Source organism: Etheostoma cragini, chromosome 7 (assembly GCF_013103735.1).
Source record: "Etheostoma cragini isolate CJK2018 chromosome 7, CSU_Ecrag_1.0, whole genome shotgun sequence".
NCBI classification, from domain to species: domain Eukaryota; kingdom Metazoa; phylum Chordata; class Actinopteri; order Perciformes; family Percidae; genus Etheostoma; species Etheostoma cragini.
In genome coordinates, this window is record NC_048413.1 from 16,852,379 (window position 1) to 16,874,056 (window position 21,678).

Below are 21,678 nucleotides of genomic sequence, written 5' to 3' on the forward strand. Positions count from 1 at the left end.
GTGTTTTTCATAATGTCAATGTATCATATGACAATGTGAAGATCACTCGTAATGATGAACAACTGGAGAATTATTAGTTGGGCTTGGCATCGTTTCAAAATCTTTGATACCGAGACTTTGATAGCAGATTCTGAATGATACTTTTTTTGATACCAATTTTGTATAATCCATTTAAACAAAATAAAAAAGAAATTATTTATATATATATATATATATATTATCTTTATTATATATATATATATATGTATATATTTTTATTTTATATATATAGATATATAATTTATTTTCATGCACACATATGTGAGTATATATATATATATATACTCTGTGTATATATTTACTGTATATATACAAAAAAATGTATATATATTATAAAAAAGAAATTAAATATATACACACACACACAAATATATATATATAAATATATTTTATTTTATATATTTAGGTAATGTTAAAAACAAAAAACACAACTATGTGTACTGTAACTGCTTTCCACTTCCTCCAAGGGGTTTAAATCTGTGGCATAGGAATACTTAGGCATAGGCATACTTCTAAAAAAGTATATTGGTTGTTTCAAATTAAAGTACAGTGAATATATTCGGACATAAAAAAGGCTTAGAGTACTGTAGAGCCCCCATGGGTGAATCCGTTAGATTATGAAATGCATAACCCCGTTGGGACATGCACCATTTTCTTTAAAACTGAATAACTGTATGGTTTGTTCTGTGAGAATACTGCAACAGCTTAATGGGCTGAGATCAACTACAGGCTTCTTTAAAATGTATAGCTCAACTTGGCCATCTGTTGGAGAAAAATAGGAATGATTCTTAAAGAGGACAAGATATCCTGGAAATATTCAGCATTAGAGTTTAACAAGCCCATTTTTAATAATTATTATGTTAATACCTTGAACTAATTGTTGGGTCTATAATGAAAATCAAGTGTGAAATCATTTGAAAACTGGAGTTCTGGGTTCTTACTTGAGCTTACGTCACCCTCTGGTGTTTGAAGAGTTTCATCTTCAGGTCTAAGCAATTTTGGGGGAAACAAGAGACAGCACACATCTCAGAGATGCTATTTACTGTAATTAAATTGAAAGACAAACTATTAAACTGATGCTGGCGTAGACTACAGTTAACTAAATTAATTGTATTTTTGTAATGGTGTTTTGTTAAACTCCCACTTTGGGAAAGCAGTTTTGGATAAAAGCGTCTGCTAACTGAATGGAAACAAACCATCCTAAACACAAACTCCCTTCAATGCACACATACTGAAACCTTATTCACAAATGTCTAAAGCTTTCTTTCTGACAAATACACGTCTTGTCTTTGGTCATTTCATATGAATGCTTTCAGATGTTGAGGTCAAAATGTCAGGCAAATTAACTGGCAAGAAGCAAAGTAACCGGGTATTAAAATCAAACCCTTTTTCATGTCCATTCTATGAAGAAATCAATACAACTTGAAGCAATAATATTGCAAATACGTAATGTAGACATGCAACAGCATTTCAAACATTTGACAAATCTCTTAACGGACTGAGGTCTGAAGAATCAGATGGGTTGGTGCAAGTAAATTTCTTCTCACTGGCTGCCGCCTCCATCTTGACGTATTTACGCAGGTATCGGATGGCTGACAGAGCACTTACATTTGCCAGCAGAACTGTGTGAGAATACACATTAAAAGTGAGACATCACATAACTCGTTACCCACTAGACCCAACATTACATTTTTCTATTCCTATAAAGTTCACTTTTTCTTGAGGTTGATTTTATTTCAGTGCTTTGTTGATATTACCTCAGTAGTTACTGGGAGTAATTTTACAGCCTCAGAATAACATTAACAGTCAAGTCTTTACAGTCCTTAAAAAGCTAAAATTAATTGATCTTGATATAAAAATCTGTCAGTCTTAAAATAAATCTTTAAAAAGCATAATTTACAATTGTTTTGCCATATTAAAGTACATTAATGCTACATATTAACACACATACCAGCCTTCCAGGTATCTCCAACTTGTGGGTTGGCAGTCTTCAGCACCCATGAAGCAAATGCAATACAAACCAGACACATGTCTGACTGTCTGAGAGGCAGGAGGGAGGCATCCAACCCTTCAAAGAAAGTGACAGAGTATTATAGAAAACATCTTGAATCATTAAGTGTGTCACTTTTTTCAGTTTTTTTTTTTTTAGACATGTGAATGCACGACAGCGCAAAGTTGAACCATGTTGAACTTGGACCATATAAATGCCATCTCCTGTTTAGGCACGTGAATGTCTAGATTAGGAGAATTTTAATTAGATATGCGGTTTGGGTGTGTTCGTTTAAAACGGAGAATAGTTCTTTTACTGGAGCTAAAAACATTTGTGTGCAGAGAGATCACTTTTGGCTGAAAGCTCCACTTAGCACAAAGCAATGTAAATGTAGCCTAAAAACTAGAACTGAATTAAGACCTGAGTTTCCATGGTACCAATCCACATCACCCCTTGACTCCTTAATCAAAAATATTTTGTGATTTGCTTACACGGTTTAAAAACCTTTAAACATCCTATATTTCTTCACTTATAACACTCATTCTGTTACGGCTATAATTCTGTATTTCTAATTTACTGTTTGTTGGGATGCTTTTTTGTATAGGTGTTTTGTTTATTTTTACATTTCAATGTTTTTTACAGCAGCTTGGTACTTTGTGCAGCACTTTGGTCAGCTTAAGCTGTGTTTAAATGTGCTCTGGAATTAAACTTGACTTACTTACTCCATCAGCATTTTATATTTCTTAACTCTTAATGAAGACAATGAAAAAGCATTAATATAAGATATACTACACTAAACTATTAGAATGTTGGACGCACAATGGATATTTAAAATCAGTGCAGCGGAACCAGAGATATTGTCTTTATTATTCCACACATTCTAATTCCTTGTCAAAAACTGGGGCCTACAATGCATCTCAATCGCTGACAGTTGAGTTTAGTCTTCAGTCCCAACCGAATCAAGTTAGAAGATTTATCAGATTTTATGCAGCTCTTTCTGAAGACACAAAAGGCTTTATAACTTTTCTTTCTTTTTTCAACATATGTATTAGAACTCATTAACATCTGTAAAAAGACTTTGATGTGTAAAATTGGTGCAGCTCACTTTAGTTGGTTTGAGTGCATTAGCAGATGTAAATAAGATCTTGTAGATAAGTAGAGATTTAATTAGAAGGTAGCATTGCTGAGCCTCATAATTGTAAGTCTGCTCTAAATTGAATCTGTGTGTTGTATTGTACAAACTGATCTGAACTAGGTGTCACCATACCACTCAAATTTGATCCTGTATCAAGATATTTCTACTTTAACTCCATAAAAAGGACTTATTTGAGTAACTAACTGCATATGTTAAAACATAATTTGTATCTATAATGACACATCATTGTGTTCAGTGTGTGAAATTGAACTTACTTGGATTTGAAACAGTCGTCTCTAAGTCCTCGTATCTGAAAGGCCGCCGTGCTATTTGTGTGTAGCTCCTGTCCTCCATGTGGTACAAAAGTGGATCAGGAACCATCAAGTCTTGATTTCCCAGAGCATTTATAGGATGAACTTCCCTTACAAGGGATGTGCCACTTCGCCTCACAGGTCCATGAGACAGAGGGTTCTGAAGAGTCCGCTTCTGGACTGTAGATCCAGTCAAACTAATATTTCTGAAGGAGAGTGTGGTTTTCCAAAATAATCTGAGGTCGCCATCTGTGCAGAAATTCTCATATATGTCTGTAGAACTCTGAGATGCGCTTGATGCACGGCTGAACCTGGTCACCACCCTCACAGGACTGCAGCTATCTTCTTCATCAGATTCCACAGACGAATCATCAGAAGAAGACGATGCAAAGAAGTGATCATAAGCCTCGGGGAATTGTAGATTTCTATTAGCTGAGCGAGAGCAGGAAAAGATAGGAACCTGCTCGTTTTTGGTCGGATCATCTGCTTTGATAAAAGGGTAGAAGAAGCCTTCTGTATCAAACTCAGAGAAAAAATGATCGTACGTTTCAGGGACAGAATTTCCATCTGTGTAGCAGGTGGTTATTTTATCTCTTTCTGATTGGCTGGGAATTGATTCGGTTCCACCAAAGAGATACTGATATATATCTGTGAGAGAGATTCTGTAGCTGTCTGTTGAAAATGAAGCTAAAGAGTCCACGTCTTTGTCATTTGCAGGGATATGTCCATCAGTGAAATACTCTTCCTTTTCTATTTGTGCTTGGTCTAGTGTTTTCAAAGTGTGACCTTCCCTAGTGTATCTGAAAGATTCGAGGGCATGTAGATTGTGCACGCTCACATTTTTAGAAATCTTTCGGAGGCACGTTTGAGCACCTCCAGGGAGGACTGGTTGAGAAATATCCCTAACAGATGTTAACATCATAGTCTCAGGGTAAATATCAGCACCTAAACTCCTCCACATAGCACCTCTTGAACAGGAAGAATCAACTGCCATAACAGAACCTGAACTTGATTCTACATAGTTAGGATTGCTGGACGTGTCTTCATTGGTTTGTTCAGACTTGGACTCATCAAGTTGAAAAACACCTGAATCTGTCATAGCAAACATATTGGTCTCCTCACTTTCCTGTAAAGGTGGGAGAAGGTTGGGTGGAGCAGCTTTGCTGATTATTTGTAAACCCAGAATATCATTTATTGTAAGCTTCTCCATCTCACTCCAAAAAGAAGACATAGCAAATACTGAACATTTTGAATCTGGTGCCTTTTCTGGTTTACATTCTTCTTTAGATGCTGTAATAACATCTTCTGCTTTGAGGACTAAATCACATTTTGAATCGGTTGTGTCATTTGACATAGGCTGGCTTTTGAATTCAGATGTGCCGTCTCTTTCATCATGTTTTGCCAGCATTAGTGACGTTTCTTCTGCTTGATTTATAGAGTCATTTTGATTGACAGATAGACAAGAACTTCCTGACATGTCTAAGAGTGACAAGGCAGATTCTGTGTCCAGAGTGCAGCAGGATGATACTTGTGTAATATATGAGGGACTTGTGAGTAAGTCCTCAGACATGGGCAATTTGGTTTCTTTCTGAATTTCACCTGTTGGATTAATTTCACCAGATAGAAGGGAATTCCCACTTTGAAAAGCCATGGTTTGTGATGCTGCTAGTTCAGTTCGCTCATCTGTTGTGTTTTTCATTGACAAAACATCAAATTTGGATAATGTATGAAGCACCAGAGGATGTTCTGTTTGCTGTGCTGTAATATTTAAATCTAAACTGGAAAGATTTTTAACCAGACAATGATTATCAGGCAATGCATTGCTGGTATGTGATGTTAATTTAGCACAGCCTACTTGACTGGAAATCTCCATGAATGGAGATGTTGGCGTTTTGACTTGCTTGGGTTTTGAGTTGCGAGTGTCAGAACTGCTTGCAGACAGAGGAAAATGTGTCTTTTCCAGTGGAGATCTATATTGGTCCCTGACTTGACGGTCAATTTCCAGCTGTTGTTGGGGCTCAGCCTCTCTTTGACACAGTGTGTGGTTGTCTCTGCCACAATTTCCAGCCTCTACAGCCAGGACCAACTTAGCAGCGGATAGTTGGTCATTTTGGCTGACTTCCATTGCAGGATCATATGAATCTGCACTTGGTAAAATACTTATTGATCTGACCGCTTCTGTAAAAGATTCTGGATTTTGATAATTCTTGGAATTGAGAGAATGATTAATTTTTTCAGACTGCTGGAGACTTCCTGTATGAGTGCCCTTTCTTTCGCAGTTTGCTGTTTCTGTGGCCAGGTCTGACTGAGCACCAGTAATTGAAACGGGCAACCCAGTGGATTCTTCTACATGTAATTTGCTGCATGGCTGTACATTTGTTGCCACAATACCACTGTTGCTTGTTGCTGACATCACGCTGTTATCAGTTTGACTCATTGAGGTTACTGACATATCATTAGTTGCATTATTTTCAGCCCAGCCTGTTGCTTTACACCTTCCACTTCTGACTATGGTCTCTGGTAAATACTTGTATTGACTGTCACTCGGAGGACTGTAGTGAGAAAGGATCTCCTTAGCAGATATCTTCACTGGGAGATTACTGGTCGCTGAATATGTAGTTAAAGAGGACATACATTTTTGCTGTTGTTTGTTTAAATAGGATAAATTAATATCCTCAAAGAAACACAGACCAGTTCCTCCTCTCAATGCATATTGTTCTTCGTCTGAGTCACTCTGCTTGACTAAAACCCGCCTCTCCTGCACACTCTCAGCTGGCTCAAAACTGAGTCGTCTCTTCTTCCTTCTCTTTCTTTTAATGGCATTTGGAGACAATTCATTGCTTGTTGTTACGTTTGTGCATGTTGTGGCTGACTGTAATAGATTAGGGTTTTGATCTTCCTTTCTTTGAACATGCTTTAACATTGCTAGATTAGTCAGTGAATCTGTGCTAAAAGGTTTATACTGTTTAACATAATCCAGAGGTGTGGACATTTCCACCTTCTTTACTTTGTCAGTGTGAGTTTTTTTTTCTGAGCTAACATCCCCCTCCAGTGAGTCTTGAGACTGATTCAACAGTGTTGTCTCAATTACTCTGGTTTCTGTACAAGCTTCCTCTCTGATAAAAAACCTTGTTTCAGGGTAAGCTGATTTGTTAGTCTGGAGCATTAAATTACTGGCTGCAGGTTCAGGGGAAATGTTGGAACCAGGCACGTTTTTTTTCATTGTGTTTTTGTTGCGGATGGTGTTGACAGGCTCCGCGGTCTCTTTGCCAACTGCTGTTTCATAGCTTGCAGGCAGAGAGGTTAATTTGGGGATGTTCTTTGGCAAAGAACTGATGCTGGCTTGTTGCCCATCACTACACCACTCCAGCTCCAGTAGTGCCTCTCTGTTTTTTCCATTTCTCACTTGGTTTGGCTCAGTAAGCTTCTCTGCCTCTGTACGCTCTTTCAGCGTTTCAAAGAATATATTGACAGACTGCAGATGTATTTCCTCCTCACTGCCCGAGAGCACGCTCTCCATTCCACCTATGACGTGTTTGCTGAGGTAACACTCTACAGGAGAGCCCTCACAGTCTGGGGGGCCATCGATGGGGTGGTCGGCCTCTGAAAGGCCTGCTGTTAGATTGGCTTTCTTAACCATCTTAGCGTGAATGGACCTTGTATCATCAATGTCACTCATCCCCGAATCATCGACAACTGCTAACGAAGGAGGAAGCAGGTCACACTCCTCACACTCCGCAAAGAAGCATTCCCAGTCACGGTCACAGATCTCCACACTGAATTCAAAGTCTTCCATTTTGATTTAGAGGTTTGAATATAACCTGAAAGATCAATCAAAAGGGCAACATTTCAAAAGTAATCACTGGGAAAAAATATATGCGTCTCTTTCAGGTAATTTTAGCATCATAATGTAAAAGCTCTTTTTAGAATAAACGCTACACATATTGCAAGCATGAATACCAAAAACCTAAGCTGTCACAAGATAATTAAGTCAACAAACTAATAAATCTATTTCTGCAATTAAGAAAAAACACAAGCATGCAGATTTTATATTATTTATATATTTAAATAATACATCAACAACAACAACAACAACAACAACTTGTTATTATATTTCTAGCAATGTGATCTAATCTAATCTGATAATAGAAATCCCTTTAGGGCAGCCACAGACAAATAGCCAGTAAGCTGACAATATAATTTGTTAAACAGAATTTAAATATCTAGAAGTATTTGCTCTGTACGTCTGTCTGCCTATGTCCTTATACATACATGCAGGTTTCCTACCTGTCCTGCTTCAGCTTTGACCCTGGTCTACAGGAGTTGAAGGTCTAGCAAGTCTGCCGTCTCAGCAGCACTGTGACGCGTGTCCTCTGGTGAGACCCATGATTTGATAAATATAGAGCACCGCTTCTGATCACGTAGTAGACGTAACGTTCTAACAGCAGCCTCCATCCCCAACAGAGGCATAATGTTTCAGAACTTTAAATAGACTCTCCACTACGAAGCTTAACTGGATACTTTGGATAATTTGGATGTTACTTTTGTTTGATTTGGTACATACGTATAGCTGAAATCTGTAATAAAACTGATCTAGATCATATTTCTTTGTTTTAGGTCTTTTTTGATTAATTCTATATCTGCTGGTTCCAACAACAGTCAGGTCCCCAGCAGATATGAGTGTCATGTTAAGTGTGGGTCAGTCAGCTGATACCTCACTGCTATGATGTCATGGGGTGACAGGGGATCTAAATGTTTCACTTCAGGAGGCCGGAACGATCAGGGGATGAGACTGGTGCTGCATCACGTGAGACTCATGTGACTGATCTTAATCTAAATGACAGAAATACAGACATTATGGAAATTAAACCTGCATAATACTCTGTAGGAGTTCAATGACAGCAGACGATGGCACTGTATGTTGCCGCTTCTCCCTTGTGCCAATTTTGGGTTGCCTTATGTCTCTTTCTGCACTCTAGAAACTTTTCTACAAAGTTATATTATCCAATATCTACTTTGTATCCATTTTTTTGTTTTCTGAACGGATTGTACGGATGTTTTTCATCCTACACCATCGGCCTCTACTCGAACGGTTTCATCAGAGCTTCCTCGTGAGTCAGTTCTTGGCCCCACTCTGTTCACCCTTTACACTCTTTTTGTTGGCCACATCATCAGCGAGCATGGCACATCATTCCATTGCTATGGCGATGACACTCAGATATACATAAAAAACCAACCCTATCTCATCTGACTCTTTCAAGAAGGGCCAAAAGCCTACCTTTTTAAGCAGGTATTCTTGTAAAAACAAATCTAATATAATATAATAATACAAAATTTTGCTTCAGTTTTCAACCTTGTTTTAGTCTGTAACATATTGGGACACAAATAAACAAATATTTTACAAACAAAATGCATTATTACTATTACTAAAAACGTTCAACTTAAAAGATTTTGGAACTCGTTACGACTCATTTCTTATAGTGAACTAACAGGTCTGCAACTGTAAATATTAGTATGCCATTAACAGAGCCGTCTTCCAGTGCAATAAAACATGGCGACAGTAACTCAGTCCATCTGTGGTTCGCTGGTTAAAGTCAAGCTGCCAGTCCACACGCCGTCCGTGTGGACTGATAGCTGGAAAGGTGCCATTTCCCCTCCTGGACACAGTGTCTTTGGGCAAGGCACCAAAACCCCAACAGCTTAGAGCGTAACTATGTGGCAGACCCAAAAACAACAAGATCTTAAAATGTACTTCCCCCGCCCCTTTGGAGATTAATGAAGTGGTTCAACTTTTTTTCTTAGAAATTTGGAACTGTAAATGGTTAGAAGTTGTTAAATAATGGATTTTGTATTAGAGGCCATCCACACGGAATTGCTTTTTGGTGCAAACGCATGTTTTGCTTCGTTTAAGCCGTTCGTCAAAACAAATCCTATAAACGCACTTTTAAATCTGGTCCCTGGGTGAAAAGATTTAAAAACCGCCCCCTTGCTACTTCGTTTTGATCATGAAGCCGCATACTTGCATATCGATGATGTCATCGCCACACGCCTCGACCTGTAGGCTTTGACCTCTTACCCTGTGATAACGTCTCATAACAGCACATTAAATGTAAAAGTTCAAATAAAAAGACAACCCAACCTATGCCAGAGGATATACACCACTCAAATGGATCCCCCCCCCCCCTTCCAATTTGGCAACCCAAACATTAATGCATTAATACTAATCTATAAACTATAATACAAATAAATTGATAAAATATTTACTGTCCAAGCTACTGGTTCAGCCTCTACACCCCTTTTTAAATATGCCACCAAGCAAAGGTCTAATGTATGTATAACAGAATATTTCAAGCTTAAAAGTTGCCTTTTGGAGTATGAACTTTGGAGGGTTTTTTTAACTATGAGTTCCAGCAGGTTTTGACTTATTGTTATATTTCAGATTTTTTCCCCCTGTGCCTGGTTTGAATTTGAAAGATGAAATTTTAAGTAGATCTATCTTCCTAATATTCACATTTACTTTGTGATTACAATTTAACTTTAAATTTATAAATTAACATTCTGGTTTGCATTAGAAGACACTTAAACTCTTGGGTAGCTAAAATTATGGCACAGATGTCAGACTAAAACTGGGGCTTATTTTCTGCTTGAATGTAAAATCAATCATTAGGGAGGGTGGCTTATCCAGGGAGGTTTTGAGCCTTTGTTTACAGCTATCAGTAAGAGTTAGTAAGGACAATGTGATTACAGGGCCAACCTTGCTTTAAAAATGTCCCTGACACTAAAAGATACAAAGATAACCTATCAGTCTTGATCTCATTATCTGTTAAACTATACTTAACAGATGCCTAATGTGCCTTAATTGCAGTTGAATGAATTGATTACTGATGATGGGGTCTTATTTGTAATTTAGAACAAACTATACCTCACATCTGTTTTTTTATTAGCTATATACAGTGGTACATTTAGTAGATTCTTCACAATACAAGTCTAAATTTTGTAGCATGTCAAGCTATTGCTATTGCAGAAATTAAGTGAAATTAAGAAATTAAATCTGGGTAATTCTTGCATTTGTAATGACAAACCCATATTTGTCTTCACATTGTCACGCTACATTTGACTGTCACATATTTGCATCTTACACTTTCACAGGCTAAAAACTTTCATCACTATAGATATGAGAAAACAGACCTAATTAGCCAAACTACAGCCGGGGCTATGTGCCCAAGAGGGCTCTCTCAATTCATCAGCTGTGATAAAGGGAGACAAGCCAAGGCCTGCGTGGCTACTGCACCTGGGGCAGCGTGCCGTTTTGAGTGGGATTCTGTTTCCATCAACAGGATTAAGTTCTTATGAGTCAGTTCTTGGAGTTAAGATGGGAATCTGTTGGGCTATTTCACAGTGGCTCAAGCGACAGAATTTCACCCTAATTGTTTACCATGTCAACCCCGGCAATTCATCGTCAATTAAACAAAGCCCAGTAAACAGACACATTCAGCACTAGCTCAGTGACATGATGTTTCAACAGAGGGGAGTTTGTGTTTTGTCTCGTTACCAGGCATCCTTGGTTGTTGGCATCTTATGTGTCAAACAGGGGTGCAAAGTGTTTGGATCTTTGTGGTGTTTAAAAAGGCATTCAGGCTTTTTAGCAATTTACAAATGGCACACATTTGATTTTGAGACTGAATTTCATTTTTGATTGAAGAGTTAGAAAAGAGCCTAAAAACAATGTGAGACATTGTGAGGAAATAAGTTCTATTACACATTAAAGTGTAAAAGAGTGAACTAATGATTAAAAACTAGACTGAGTTTAACAAAATATTAGTAATCACTTAGTTAATAGGCATTGTTCAAGAAGTAGAGTTAACAGGATGTGACAGCTTCTGTAATGTCTCTTTTTAGAAAAAATGAGCTGCAGTATCAGAGACTATCTTGGTGTAACATGGAGGGAGAAAAGTGTGTTCATCAAATGGAAATATAATTAGTGATTACACACCCTACCCCTCCTCCACAAAGTGCTAACTGAGAGGAAAAAAAAATATGATCGATTCTTCAGAAGAGGTAATTATCATGTTAATAGTTATGTCTTATTTGTCTCCAAAGCTGTACACTGTAACAAACGTTCTTTAATATAAAAAAGTACAAGTTAAAGAAGCTCTTAATTTCTCTTCTTTGAAAATGATAAAATGAATCCCTGCACATTAGCCTACTAAGCTAATGACCTGCAGTCTGTTCATAAGGTGGGTAATACTAACACAACTACTGGTATATTATTGCTGTTTCCCTTTTCTAATCAGATCTGTTATAAGTTTAATATGGTGTTAACTGTTAAAGCAAATTATTTCAAAACACACTTTTCTTCCAGGAACACTTTGCATGCACAGGCCTGATTGCTTTTGCACGAGTACAGTACCCCTAAATGTGTCAATTGACCATTTCACAATACCAGGAACTAGTCTAGTCCCACATTTAAAATGGGCGCTGTGGCCTACTGATTTATCCTCACAATGAATCAACTCAGCGCCTGCAGGCACTCAGGAGGATTATGGATCGTGACAATGGTGAGATCAGGCGTACTGACAAAATGCTAATGCTCACCTCAAACCGGCAACACAGCAGTCTCAGAGCTCGAGCTGGTTGAGGGTTATGGTGCAACGTAAGAAACTTACTCGTGTCATGATATAGCTAACGCTATCTTGCATAACATTTGACTAGCAACATATTAGACACATATGCTTAGGGTTGCCACTGTCTGGAAAAAAAATTAAAATTTACTGAGTTGTAACTTACTGTGCCTGTTCCCTGTGGGACGACCTCAATAACGGCGATGCAGGAGTGCAGTTTCTCCTGATGAACACAAGATGGCGACCACCCCCAACCAAACAGAGTACGCCACTTGAAGCTCCACGGGTGTCTTTCAAGCATATTTAAAATGTAATGGTATTAGGTCTGTCACGTCCGTAAGAAGTTATAATATAACACTGTGAAATACGCAGTAAGAAAGAAAAATCATGTAATTTAACGTTATTGGCAACGATTATCAAGTAGGCTACTCACAGATTTGGCCCCCGTCAGTGTGGAGTATCAACTGCGCATTAATTAATTATTGCGTTGCATTAGGTCAAGGTGGAGCTAATTTTACCAGCTTCACAATAAAATACGTTTTTTACTTTGTTGTAAGCGCATCAAAGTTTTTTTTAGGTCAAATCTTAAATCCACTTGAAGCCATGACACACTCATTTGTCTGATTAGACTTAGGCTATTTTAATTAATGTGTGAAGAAAGATCGCAGACTGTGCTTGACTTCCCTGATAGTTTACCGTTATCAGTTTTAACCAGTGCATGCACTTTAGTGAGCTTGATTAATTCTACTATAGTTCCACCCAGCTTTGACCTGATCGGCCAAATACACTAATAGGTGTGCAGGGCTTTCAATCTACAAAGTAATTTTAACCTATGTTTAACAGTCAGATAAATGAAGTGGAGTGAAACAATTATAGCAAAAAGTAGTACGAAGCATAAAATGGTAGTTTGTAAAGTCAGTTGCCTATCTAAAATGTATATCTACTCAAGTACAGTACTTACATAAGCACATTTCACTGCTGTAAATATGGGAACTTAGGCTTCATTTTCTGCAGTGTGTGGATCAAATGTACACTGAGGAATGCATGTATTAATAATTTTAAAGAGGACCCAATGCAATCATAATTCATTGTTCAATTTGTTGTGCATATAAATAAAAACAAATGCATTCTCTTAAAGCAACCATTTCAAGTGGTAGTAGGCCTATACCTAGTTTGGCAAATCCCAGCCCAATGTTTTTCTATAACCTACTAATTTTTTCAGTTTAAGGCAGGCCAGATAATGGTAAAGGCTGTAATGTGATAAGTATGTGTCATTTTAAAATGTAGTAATGTCATCAGTGCCAAAGTCAAATGAGTCACAACAACAGCTGGATCATTTCCTCGACCTACAGCTTTTGTATCTGCTCCAGTTCAATCTCTATGCAGCAATGAGGCAACACTGCAGTCAACTTCTTGGTAGATTTCCTGGTATATGTTCAGGAATAATGAACATGTCTTGGCATTAAACTGAAATGACAACAAATATTTTCCTAAAGTCCTCACGCTGTGTGTTTGTCTATAATCTTTCTATTCTAATCATTTTTGATAAGAAAGTGACCCCACTTGTACAGGAGCAATACGATATATTAAAACTTACAGCTGCACAAAGTATTCTTTCTTTAGTAATCTTCAGCTGCATTCACAAATCCAATTATTGAGTCTATTGGCTCCATCTCAATTGCTTCCTTCCATTATGCATATAACAACCACAGCATTACATATTAGCTGGTGTCCTATTTTAGACCTCCGCATACACAGTCCAACTCTTCTTTCAGTTTCCAGCCTTGAGGGAGTTTGACTCTTTACACATAAAACAATTTAGCTCATTTTCACCACTTCTTTCCTGGAAGTGAAACAGCTGAAGTAATTGTAGAGTGAACCAACTAATACCTTCATATTAGTGAGGCTGAACAGTGCACAATTAAGGCAGCAGACATGTGACATCAACTATGTGCCCAAGGTGTGGGGTGACCCTAGCTGACTCTGTGGACTCTTTCTGTCCTGACCACATACAGCGCTGCAGGCCTCATCAGCTGGGCTAATTAGTAAAAGACAGCCACCAATATTCACTTAATCTGCTTTGAACAACAGCTTTTAATGCTACAGTGACAATATTAATAGTATAATCAAAGTTAAGTAGCTCAATCTCCCTTCCTTTGGCCCTGACCTCTTCCTGATTATGAAGTATTGTTCATAATCATTTTCCCAAATGTGATTAGTAAGCTTTGAAATCTGCACAACTGACATGAACTGAATGAATGAATGAATGATGAATCCCTCATCTATTCAAAAAGGACATCATCATAATCTAGCAAACAGACTCTATTATCTTCAGTTATTTTAGACCTGAACCTTTCCATATGTAATAATCATTTACCATATTTATCTATTATTTTTTCTGCTCCTGCGACAATTCTACCACAGAGTTTGTAAAAAATGTCAAAAAAATCAAAAAAGTTTCAAAATAGCTTTAAGCCTCCTGCTTAGCATGTTCATTCATGTGTTCATGGCAACCAAGTTTTTTTTTCCAGTTTCATTCAGTGAGGCTTGAATTTAATGAAAAGTTATTGTTTATTTTACCCTGGCAGGTTTGTGTCCACTTGCCTTGGATACCAAATAATACCCTTTCTTCCTTGTCTCTGCTTTTCTGGAGACAGACTCCAATGAAGCTGTTTACTCTGGGTTAACCATCCGGCGAGCCATGTGAGGAATCATTCTTCTCTCGGTGGACTCGATGGGTTAATAAGTTATCTGAGGACAAAGAGCTGACAAGCTCACCACCACAAACCAAGCGATGGCCTTCTTCCTTTGGCCCAGGTCATCGGGGGTTATCAGTGACAGGGGAACAATAGGAAGTGGTTAGGGGAAACAGAGCTGTCAGTCCATCGCTTTCATCACACGTAATACACTCAGGGTCCTGTGATGTCGCCACTTTTACCAGCATGTCGCATAGCATGAAACAGCCCTTTGACCTCCCATCTATTATTACTACTGCTCACTGTCTGTGGCTAACAACAACTGGGGCCTGACGCGACCAGTGCAGAGTGCAGGACCCATCAATAGATGTTAAAAACGACTGGAAGTTACAGAATACTTGTTGCTGGCAAAATTAGGACACAAGTCAAGAAGGCGTAAAAACTAAAGTAAATGAAAAGAAAAGAAAAGCATCAGCATTACACATGTAGCACATACATCCATTTCTTTTCATGTTTGACAACTAACTAAGTACATTCAGTCAAGTAGTGAGCTAGACGAATGATTGTGCTACGTCACATGTAGCACAGAACAGTAGATTTTCCATTTCAGGTGTTCTCAATTATTTGAAATATTGGCAGGACGATCGTAATTTGGAGATAAACAACCAAGTCTCTTGCAGTTCTTTTAATTTGTCCGCCGATTTCTGCGTCAGATATTCCCCAATCTCTTCATCTCTCCGGTTAGAAATTTGCTTTTGGTATCTTGTCTTTTCTGATAGGAACATCATTAACACACCCATTTGCTCGCTGTGAATACTCTAGACAATGACCTGCTCTCTTCACACCTGGACTTAATCGAACATTACACAAACTTTGTTATAGGGAGCTGGGAGGGTAAAGTCAGTTTAATGTCCAGTCCAACGTGGACTTGACTTATAGATTTATGTTCCCAAGTAGGCTACAGCGCTGCCTGGTAATGTCTGGATAATTTCAGGTTTGCAGTGTATGTGTAAAATGGGCTTATATTCTCTGGGTTTTAAATGATTTTAATGTAGTTTTTCAAGAGCCAGTTTAGCATCACAAGCTATGAAGTAATGGGCTCCTAAATTGCACTGGCACCTCACACCATTTAAAAGTGTTAGCTTTAGATTAGGGCTGTAACATGATCATCGTGAAGTCAGTTTTCAGGGTGTATCCTCACCAGTAAGGAAAAGGCATATTGCAATCTTGTAAAAACCAGCCTGTAAATTACCGCCGGAGTGTGCAGCCCTGCAGTGCACACCCTCAGGCCTGAGTCTGCACACAACAAGTTCAAGTGATTGCCTGTGCTGTGCCCCTGATACCCTCTGGATATGAGTCAGGCTGCTGTGGTGAGAGCATGGGCCACTCCCCTAAGTAACCTCAGGCGGTTCTCCATGCAGCATCGTCACTGGGCAGAATGACTGAGAGAGGGAACAAGTCCCTCCCTCTACAATCAAGACACAGACACTCCATGACCTATTTGTGGTTTAACAGCCAGATATTCAGCATCCAAATCTGCTCCTTGTTTGCTTTCTTTTGATTTGGATCACCCACCATGTTAAAACGACTCTCCCCTGAAACCACTCAATGCACAAGGTTATCAATGGCTAACAACAGAACCCCGACAGTGTGGTGAACTGTAGAGCCTACCTCCCTGGTTAAACTACAGCTGGTTGTTTGTGGCTTGACATTTGTTAATGGTGCGCGTCACTTCAAGGCTGAATGGCACATTCTTGCGCTGACACTTCAGATGTTTTTAACTCTTTTTTCATTGAGGTCCAGAAGACAGTGGATCAAGTAGGACTGAAAGGCAGCTAAATTAACACAACCAGTCAGTCAATGCTGGCCTTTGCCTGAGAGTGTGGAAGAATTTGCATTGAGGCCAAACCATTCACGTTACAATACTGCATGTCTCTGGCAAGTGCTCCAGTGCTCGTCTGGGTCTCGGGAAGTGTAGCTCTCCAGGAAAAGAGACTCTTCATGCCAGAGGCCAAACGGAGAGCTTAGGTAACAAGAGGCAAGTTGAAGCTTATTTGCTTGGTAGTTGCTATAACAGAAAGGGTAATAGGTAGTATTGGCTAATGTGTTCCCCCTGCTCAATGAGGTGCGACAAAAGCAAATGGTCAGAGGTCAGCATTACCAACCTCTTAGAGCTGCAACCCTTTCACACTGCAGAATAATCAATGCCGACTGTTGGGACTGTATGCTCAAATGGTCAAAATGTGTGTAGTCAGGCTTGTGCTGCATTCTCAAAATGTTGGCAGAATGAGAAGAACAGGAAAACTTGGGAATGTTCATGCATTATTCCAAGATGATTCCCCAACTGCTAGTCTGCTAGTCCCTCCAGATGAACAGCCTAAAATAGCTACTTTTGTTGTGTACGAAATGTAGCCAAACATAGTATAGATTATTTTTAAAGTATAGTGCGCAAATATTTTCTATTAATGAACAATTAATAATGGCTTGAATGTAACAGACTTACATTCAAGCCATTGTCAAATGAGTTGATACAAAGCTAATAAAGCCCAGCAGCTCCACAAAGCTCTTTGTGCTTCTTAGTAAGGTTTACAAAATGGTATGGTCTGGTGGCTTTTGTGAGGAGAAGCTTGAGTTTTTACCTGTACTTCACCGCTGAGAAAGGACAACAGCAGCATTCATATTTTGTGACCATATTTTGATTTCAAAAAAAGAGGACACCCGGCCTGGCCTCGAAACACAAATTCAGACAGGCTTCTCAGAGGGTAAACATGCTTTATTATGCCTCAATAGTACAAAATAACTTATGCATTAATATAAACTATGTGACAACCTGTAACAAAATAATAGCTTTTTTCAAATAAATAAATAAATATGAAATAATGTTCTAAATACGACCTCTTCTGTGTCAGCTTCAAAATCCAGCTTTAACCAAATATCTTTAAAAAAAATTTCAATGTAATAAGTTAAGCTTATTCGGTGTCCATGTGAGCTTTGAGATCTCCAGCATCTTTAGTAGACACTGAAACATATGTGCTAGCTCTGCACATGGTGCACTCCGCCTCCCACTTGTCCCGACCGGGGCGGTAGTGGAAAGTTTTTTTGCAGTTCAACTGTGAAGCTGCACTTACATTTTGTCTGATCTGCTCTCTGTATGTGCTCGTTGCAGAACCGCCCACAAGGCAGCCTCTCGGTTATGGACGCGCTTCCCAACCGGGTTGCACCCCTAATCTATTTTTGATAATTTGTGTTCAGATGACTACGTAGATAAGAGGGCTTCATACAGCTGTTAGTCAGAACCTCACTGCACACCATACACTGTGACATTGGGCAATCTGCATCACAAGACTAAGTTAAGCCCAGACCTAAATAAGTCTATCATCTATCCTTGCCTTTTTCCTTCGCCTGTTGAACCGACTTGAACATACCATTTCTTTGCATCCTCGTTGGAAGTTTTAAGTTTTAAGTTCCCAATTTCCGTGTATAATCAGTTTGAGTTCAGTGAATATCTTTCTTTATTTCACTGTTATCTACAGTGTATCAATTTCATTCCTTAAAACGTTTTTGAATAACTTTGTTGTTTAATGTTTCATAAACCTGAAGGTTTACAGAAACATGCCGATTAACTTATCACATCCATGACTGAAAAAGCACTCATACACAGATGTAAAATATATAGCAAACATTTAACACACATCATACATTGCACTACATCATTAAACACCAGCCAGGACCAGGATTGAAACCCAGTACTTTGAGGAAATAAAGCTAATCACTGATCAACAACACTGCCCGACTGAAGTTAACACATTAAAAAAGTTGTCCAAATGTGAGTTGTAAGTACTCGCCTGACTTCAGTGATTTCTTTAAATTACCTTGCCACACGTATTTCATTACTTTGTGGTAATGTCTGAAGTTCTACCATGGACTCTGTAACATTTTTTGTGGGAGAATTGTCTTGGTTACCTTGTTTCAAGCCATTCTAGCGTGATATAGAAAGCCAGCAGGAAGACTCAGCTTGTTTTGTGCCAGATCTCATTAATTTTCAGTGAGCTTACCTGTTTGCCTCTGATTGGCTAACAACTAGCCAATGAGAGCCTGGCTATCAGTATCCTTTACCCAGCGCAACTGGGCGAGCTTATGAACAGTAATGAGCTCAGGCAACATGACATCAGACTGACCAGCTTTTGAAATTGGCCTGATTTCTTAACTTATTTTTTTTCAGTGGCTAGAGCTGACAGAGGAGATAGCAGTTCATTTTCACATTAAACCACATAACACAAACACAACCTAACATATTCAGAAACGGTTTGGTGTGACATGGCACCTTTAAACGCTGAAGAAGAACCAAGAGAAAGAAACACCTGCCAACTTTTGGCCGTGCATGACGCTGATGATGATGTCATTACTCATCACGGGTTCACTGCAAGTTCTTACCTAATCTTGTATGATTGTTAAACCACAGTGGACCGTTACAGTGTTGTAATACTGGCTGACGACCATGCACCCATGCAAAATGTTCTGGTCTGCACTTCTTCAGCAATCTGTAAGCTTAAATGTATGTGTACGTCAGATCCAAACCAAAACAACATCATGTTGCAAAATCATGGTTCTGTGTTATTTCATAATGGAACAAATTCAATTAACATATTGTCTGTTCTACCATGTGGTGTAATGTTTCACCACAAACACATTTTTTAAGAATAATAACACTGGAAAAAACACAAAGAGTCTCAAGGGTCAAAAAGAAAGTATTATTTTTTGTCCACTTTTGACTCAGAAAGCTTGATGGATTGATATTTAGTAGAAAAAGGGCCAACAAAGACCATATACTTGAGCAAATCTTTGTTCTTCACAATTTTAATCAAACTGCACTGAACACGGCATGCTGGGAGAGAGCCTACCCCCACTGTAGCCTGGGAAAATGCCAGCCTGTCTTGAAAACTTCCAAACAATCACTCCTTCCCCTCCTTTACTCTCTCACAGCTCCCACTGTGTTGTAATATAACCTTGGAAGGGGGTTACCAGGACTGTGAGAGGTCAGTGCCGTCAGTGGGTACATTATAGTGGAAGCTGCTGGACTGCCGCACGATATTACTAAATACTAGCTGTTGTTGTGAGGTTGCTGAGGTGAACTGCTTGGTTTTGGCAGGTGGGGAGCCGGGTGGGGCTCAGGCTTTCACAGTAGGTTCTGGTTGATTAAAAGTGCTTCAGCACAGTGGTGACCGGTGGTACCCAACTGCTTGCCATGAGGAAACCAACAGTATCGTATATTGCAATGATCAGTTGGGGCTTGTGATCGTTCCCACAACAATCAGAACATGAGACGTATATCATGTGGAGACGGAGATTTTAAGGGGTGAGATCTTTTTAATAATATCATCCCACTTAAAGGATTGAGTCGGTCTCTGTCAGCTTTCAGTAGGTTTATAGCTTCCAAATACTCAGCTTAAAGTAATAGTTAAGTTAGGACATCTACATGCTTTACAGTTAACACCAGATTTTTTGGAAAGCCAATGTCTGTCATTGTGTGTGCATGTGTTGTGGTCTTCCCGCTAACAGGAAGATAGGAGTTTAAAGATGCCCCTATCAAGACTCAGAGGGCTCTGGCAAAAAACATGCAGAATCGTCTCGTAAAAAAAACTTCAACTTTTACTGCAATGCTACTATGATTTGACCAAATAAATACGGGCTTGTTCCTGGTAGATTACTTTTAAAAGTGAAAGAGGTAATCTTTGGTTTAGCTGGCAATGATCTCTACCTTAAACTGGCCTTCCTGGATCATATTTCATCATTGCAACAGTATTTGGAGAAACACACGGCCAACACGGCCCCTTGCATTTTTATTCACACAGTGTTGTGGTCTCAATGCTCATAATTTTCAGAATGCAACAGGTGAACAATTAGAACTTGTACCCAAGCAAAGAGCATGAAAGACTCATAAGTAATCCAGCAATGCTTACAGTCTTAAAGCTGGTAAGATATCACAAAGGTGAGAAGGTGTTTACATTGTAGTTGTTATAATCATAGTGTATCATTCCTACTGGCTTACTCTTATTACAGTTGAATTAGAATGATTGCAAGCACACAATTTGTATAATTGTAGAAACAACATACTATTATATATACTAAAACCTGTGTTACTTACCCCCACTATTTAACTCCTTCCTGATTTCACCTCAGGCCCAAATGTCGCTTTTACTCCTGCTGTTTCACCCTCTCTTTTATGACCATACCCTGTTCCCCTGCTGTGGGCCAACCTGCAATGTAAAGAACCATCTCCGTGGAAAGTGGGGCTCCACAGGTAAGAGCGGCCTAAGGAGAAACTCTCCTGCTGGGCCGCCACACACTTTACCCTCTCTCTGTTGGATGCTAGCATCTTTGTTTTACATTACATTACATTGCATTCATTTGGCAGATGCTTTTGCCCAAAGCAACTTGCAATAAGTGCAAGCAAGCATTCACACACACACACACACACACACACACACACACACACACACACGCACACACATGCACACACACACACACACACACACACACACACACACACACACACACACACACACACACACACACACACACATACACATGCTAGAAAGGAAAATACAACCTGTTCATTGCCATGTTTATCAATGCCTATTATGTCTTTTGTTGCTATTTGGTCACCCACTTGCTACCATATGCCTTAGTTTCATGGCCAAATGACTTGAAGAAGATTCCATGGAAGTAAATGCACAACACAAAGTAGGGTTTTGGAGTAACATGTTGTGTTGCTGTGTGTTCCTTCTCTACCCTCAGCCAAGGCATGACACAGTCAGGTTGGGCAGAGGAAAAGAGGCAGGACTCATGTAGACAGCCACGCACTCAGGCGCGTCCTGCTGTGTCT

At 39.0% G+C, this 21,678-nt stretch overlaps 1 protein-coding gene across 1 annotated transcript; it reads right to left on the reverse strand.

The window, feature by feature from the left end:
* Window positions 1-842: 842 nt before the first annotated feature.
* perm1 (PPARGC1 and ESRR induced regulator, muscle 1) lies at window positions 843-7,929 on the reverse strand. Its single transcript, XM_034877601.1, has 4 exons — window positions 7,763-7,929; window positions 3,440-7,296; window positions 1,991-2,107; window positions 843-1,661 (listed from the first exon to the last, which is right to left on the reverse strand). The coding sequence occupies exons 2-4, from the start codon at window positions 7,269-7,271 to the stop codon at window positions 1,510-1,512; spliced, it is 4,101 nt and encodes a 1,366-aa protein (XP_034733492.1). The 5' UTR covers window positions 7,272-7,296; window positions 7,763-7,929; the 3' UTR covers window positions 843-1,509.
* Window positions 7,930-21,678: the final 13,749 nt, after the last annotated feature.

Bases quoted from the DNA above. Each gene is read 5' to 3' on its own strand.
- perm1 (XM_034877601.1), bottom strand. From the start codon at position 7,271: ATGGAAGACTTTGAATTCAGTGTGGAGATCTGTGACCGTGACTGGGAA. The intron at 2,108-3,439 runs GTAAGTTCAATT...CTTTCTTTGAAG, and splicing joins GACGACTGTTTCAAATCCAA to GGTTGGATGCCTCCCTCCTG. The intron at 1,662-1,990 runs GTATGTGTGTTA...ATTCTCACACAG, and splicing joins TGGAGATACCTGGAAGGCTG to TTCTGCTGGCAAATGTAAGT.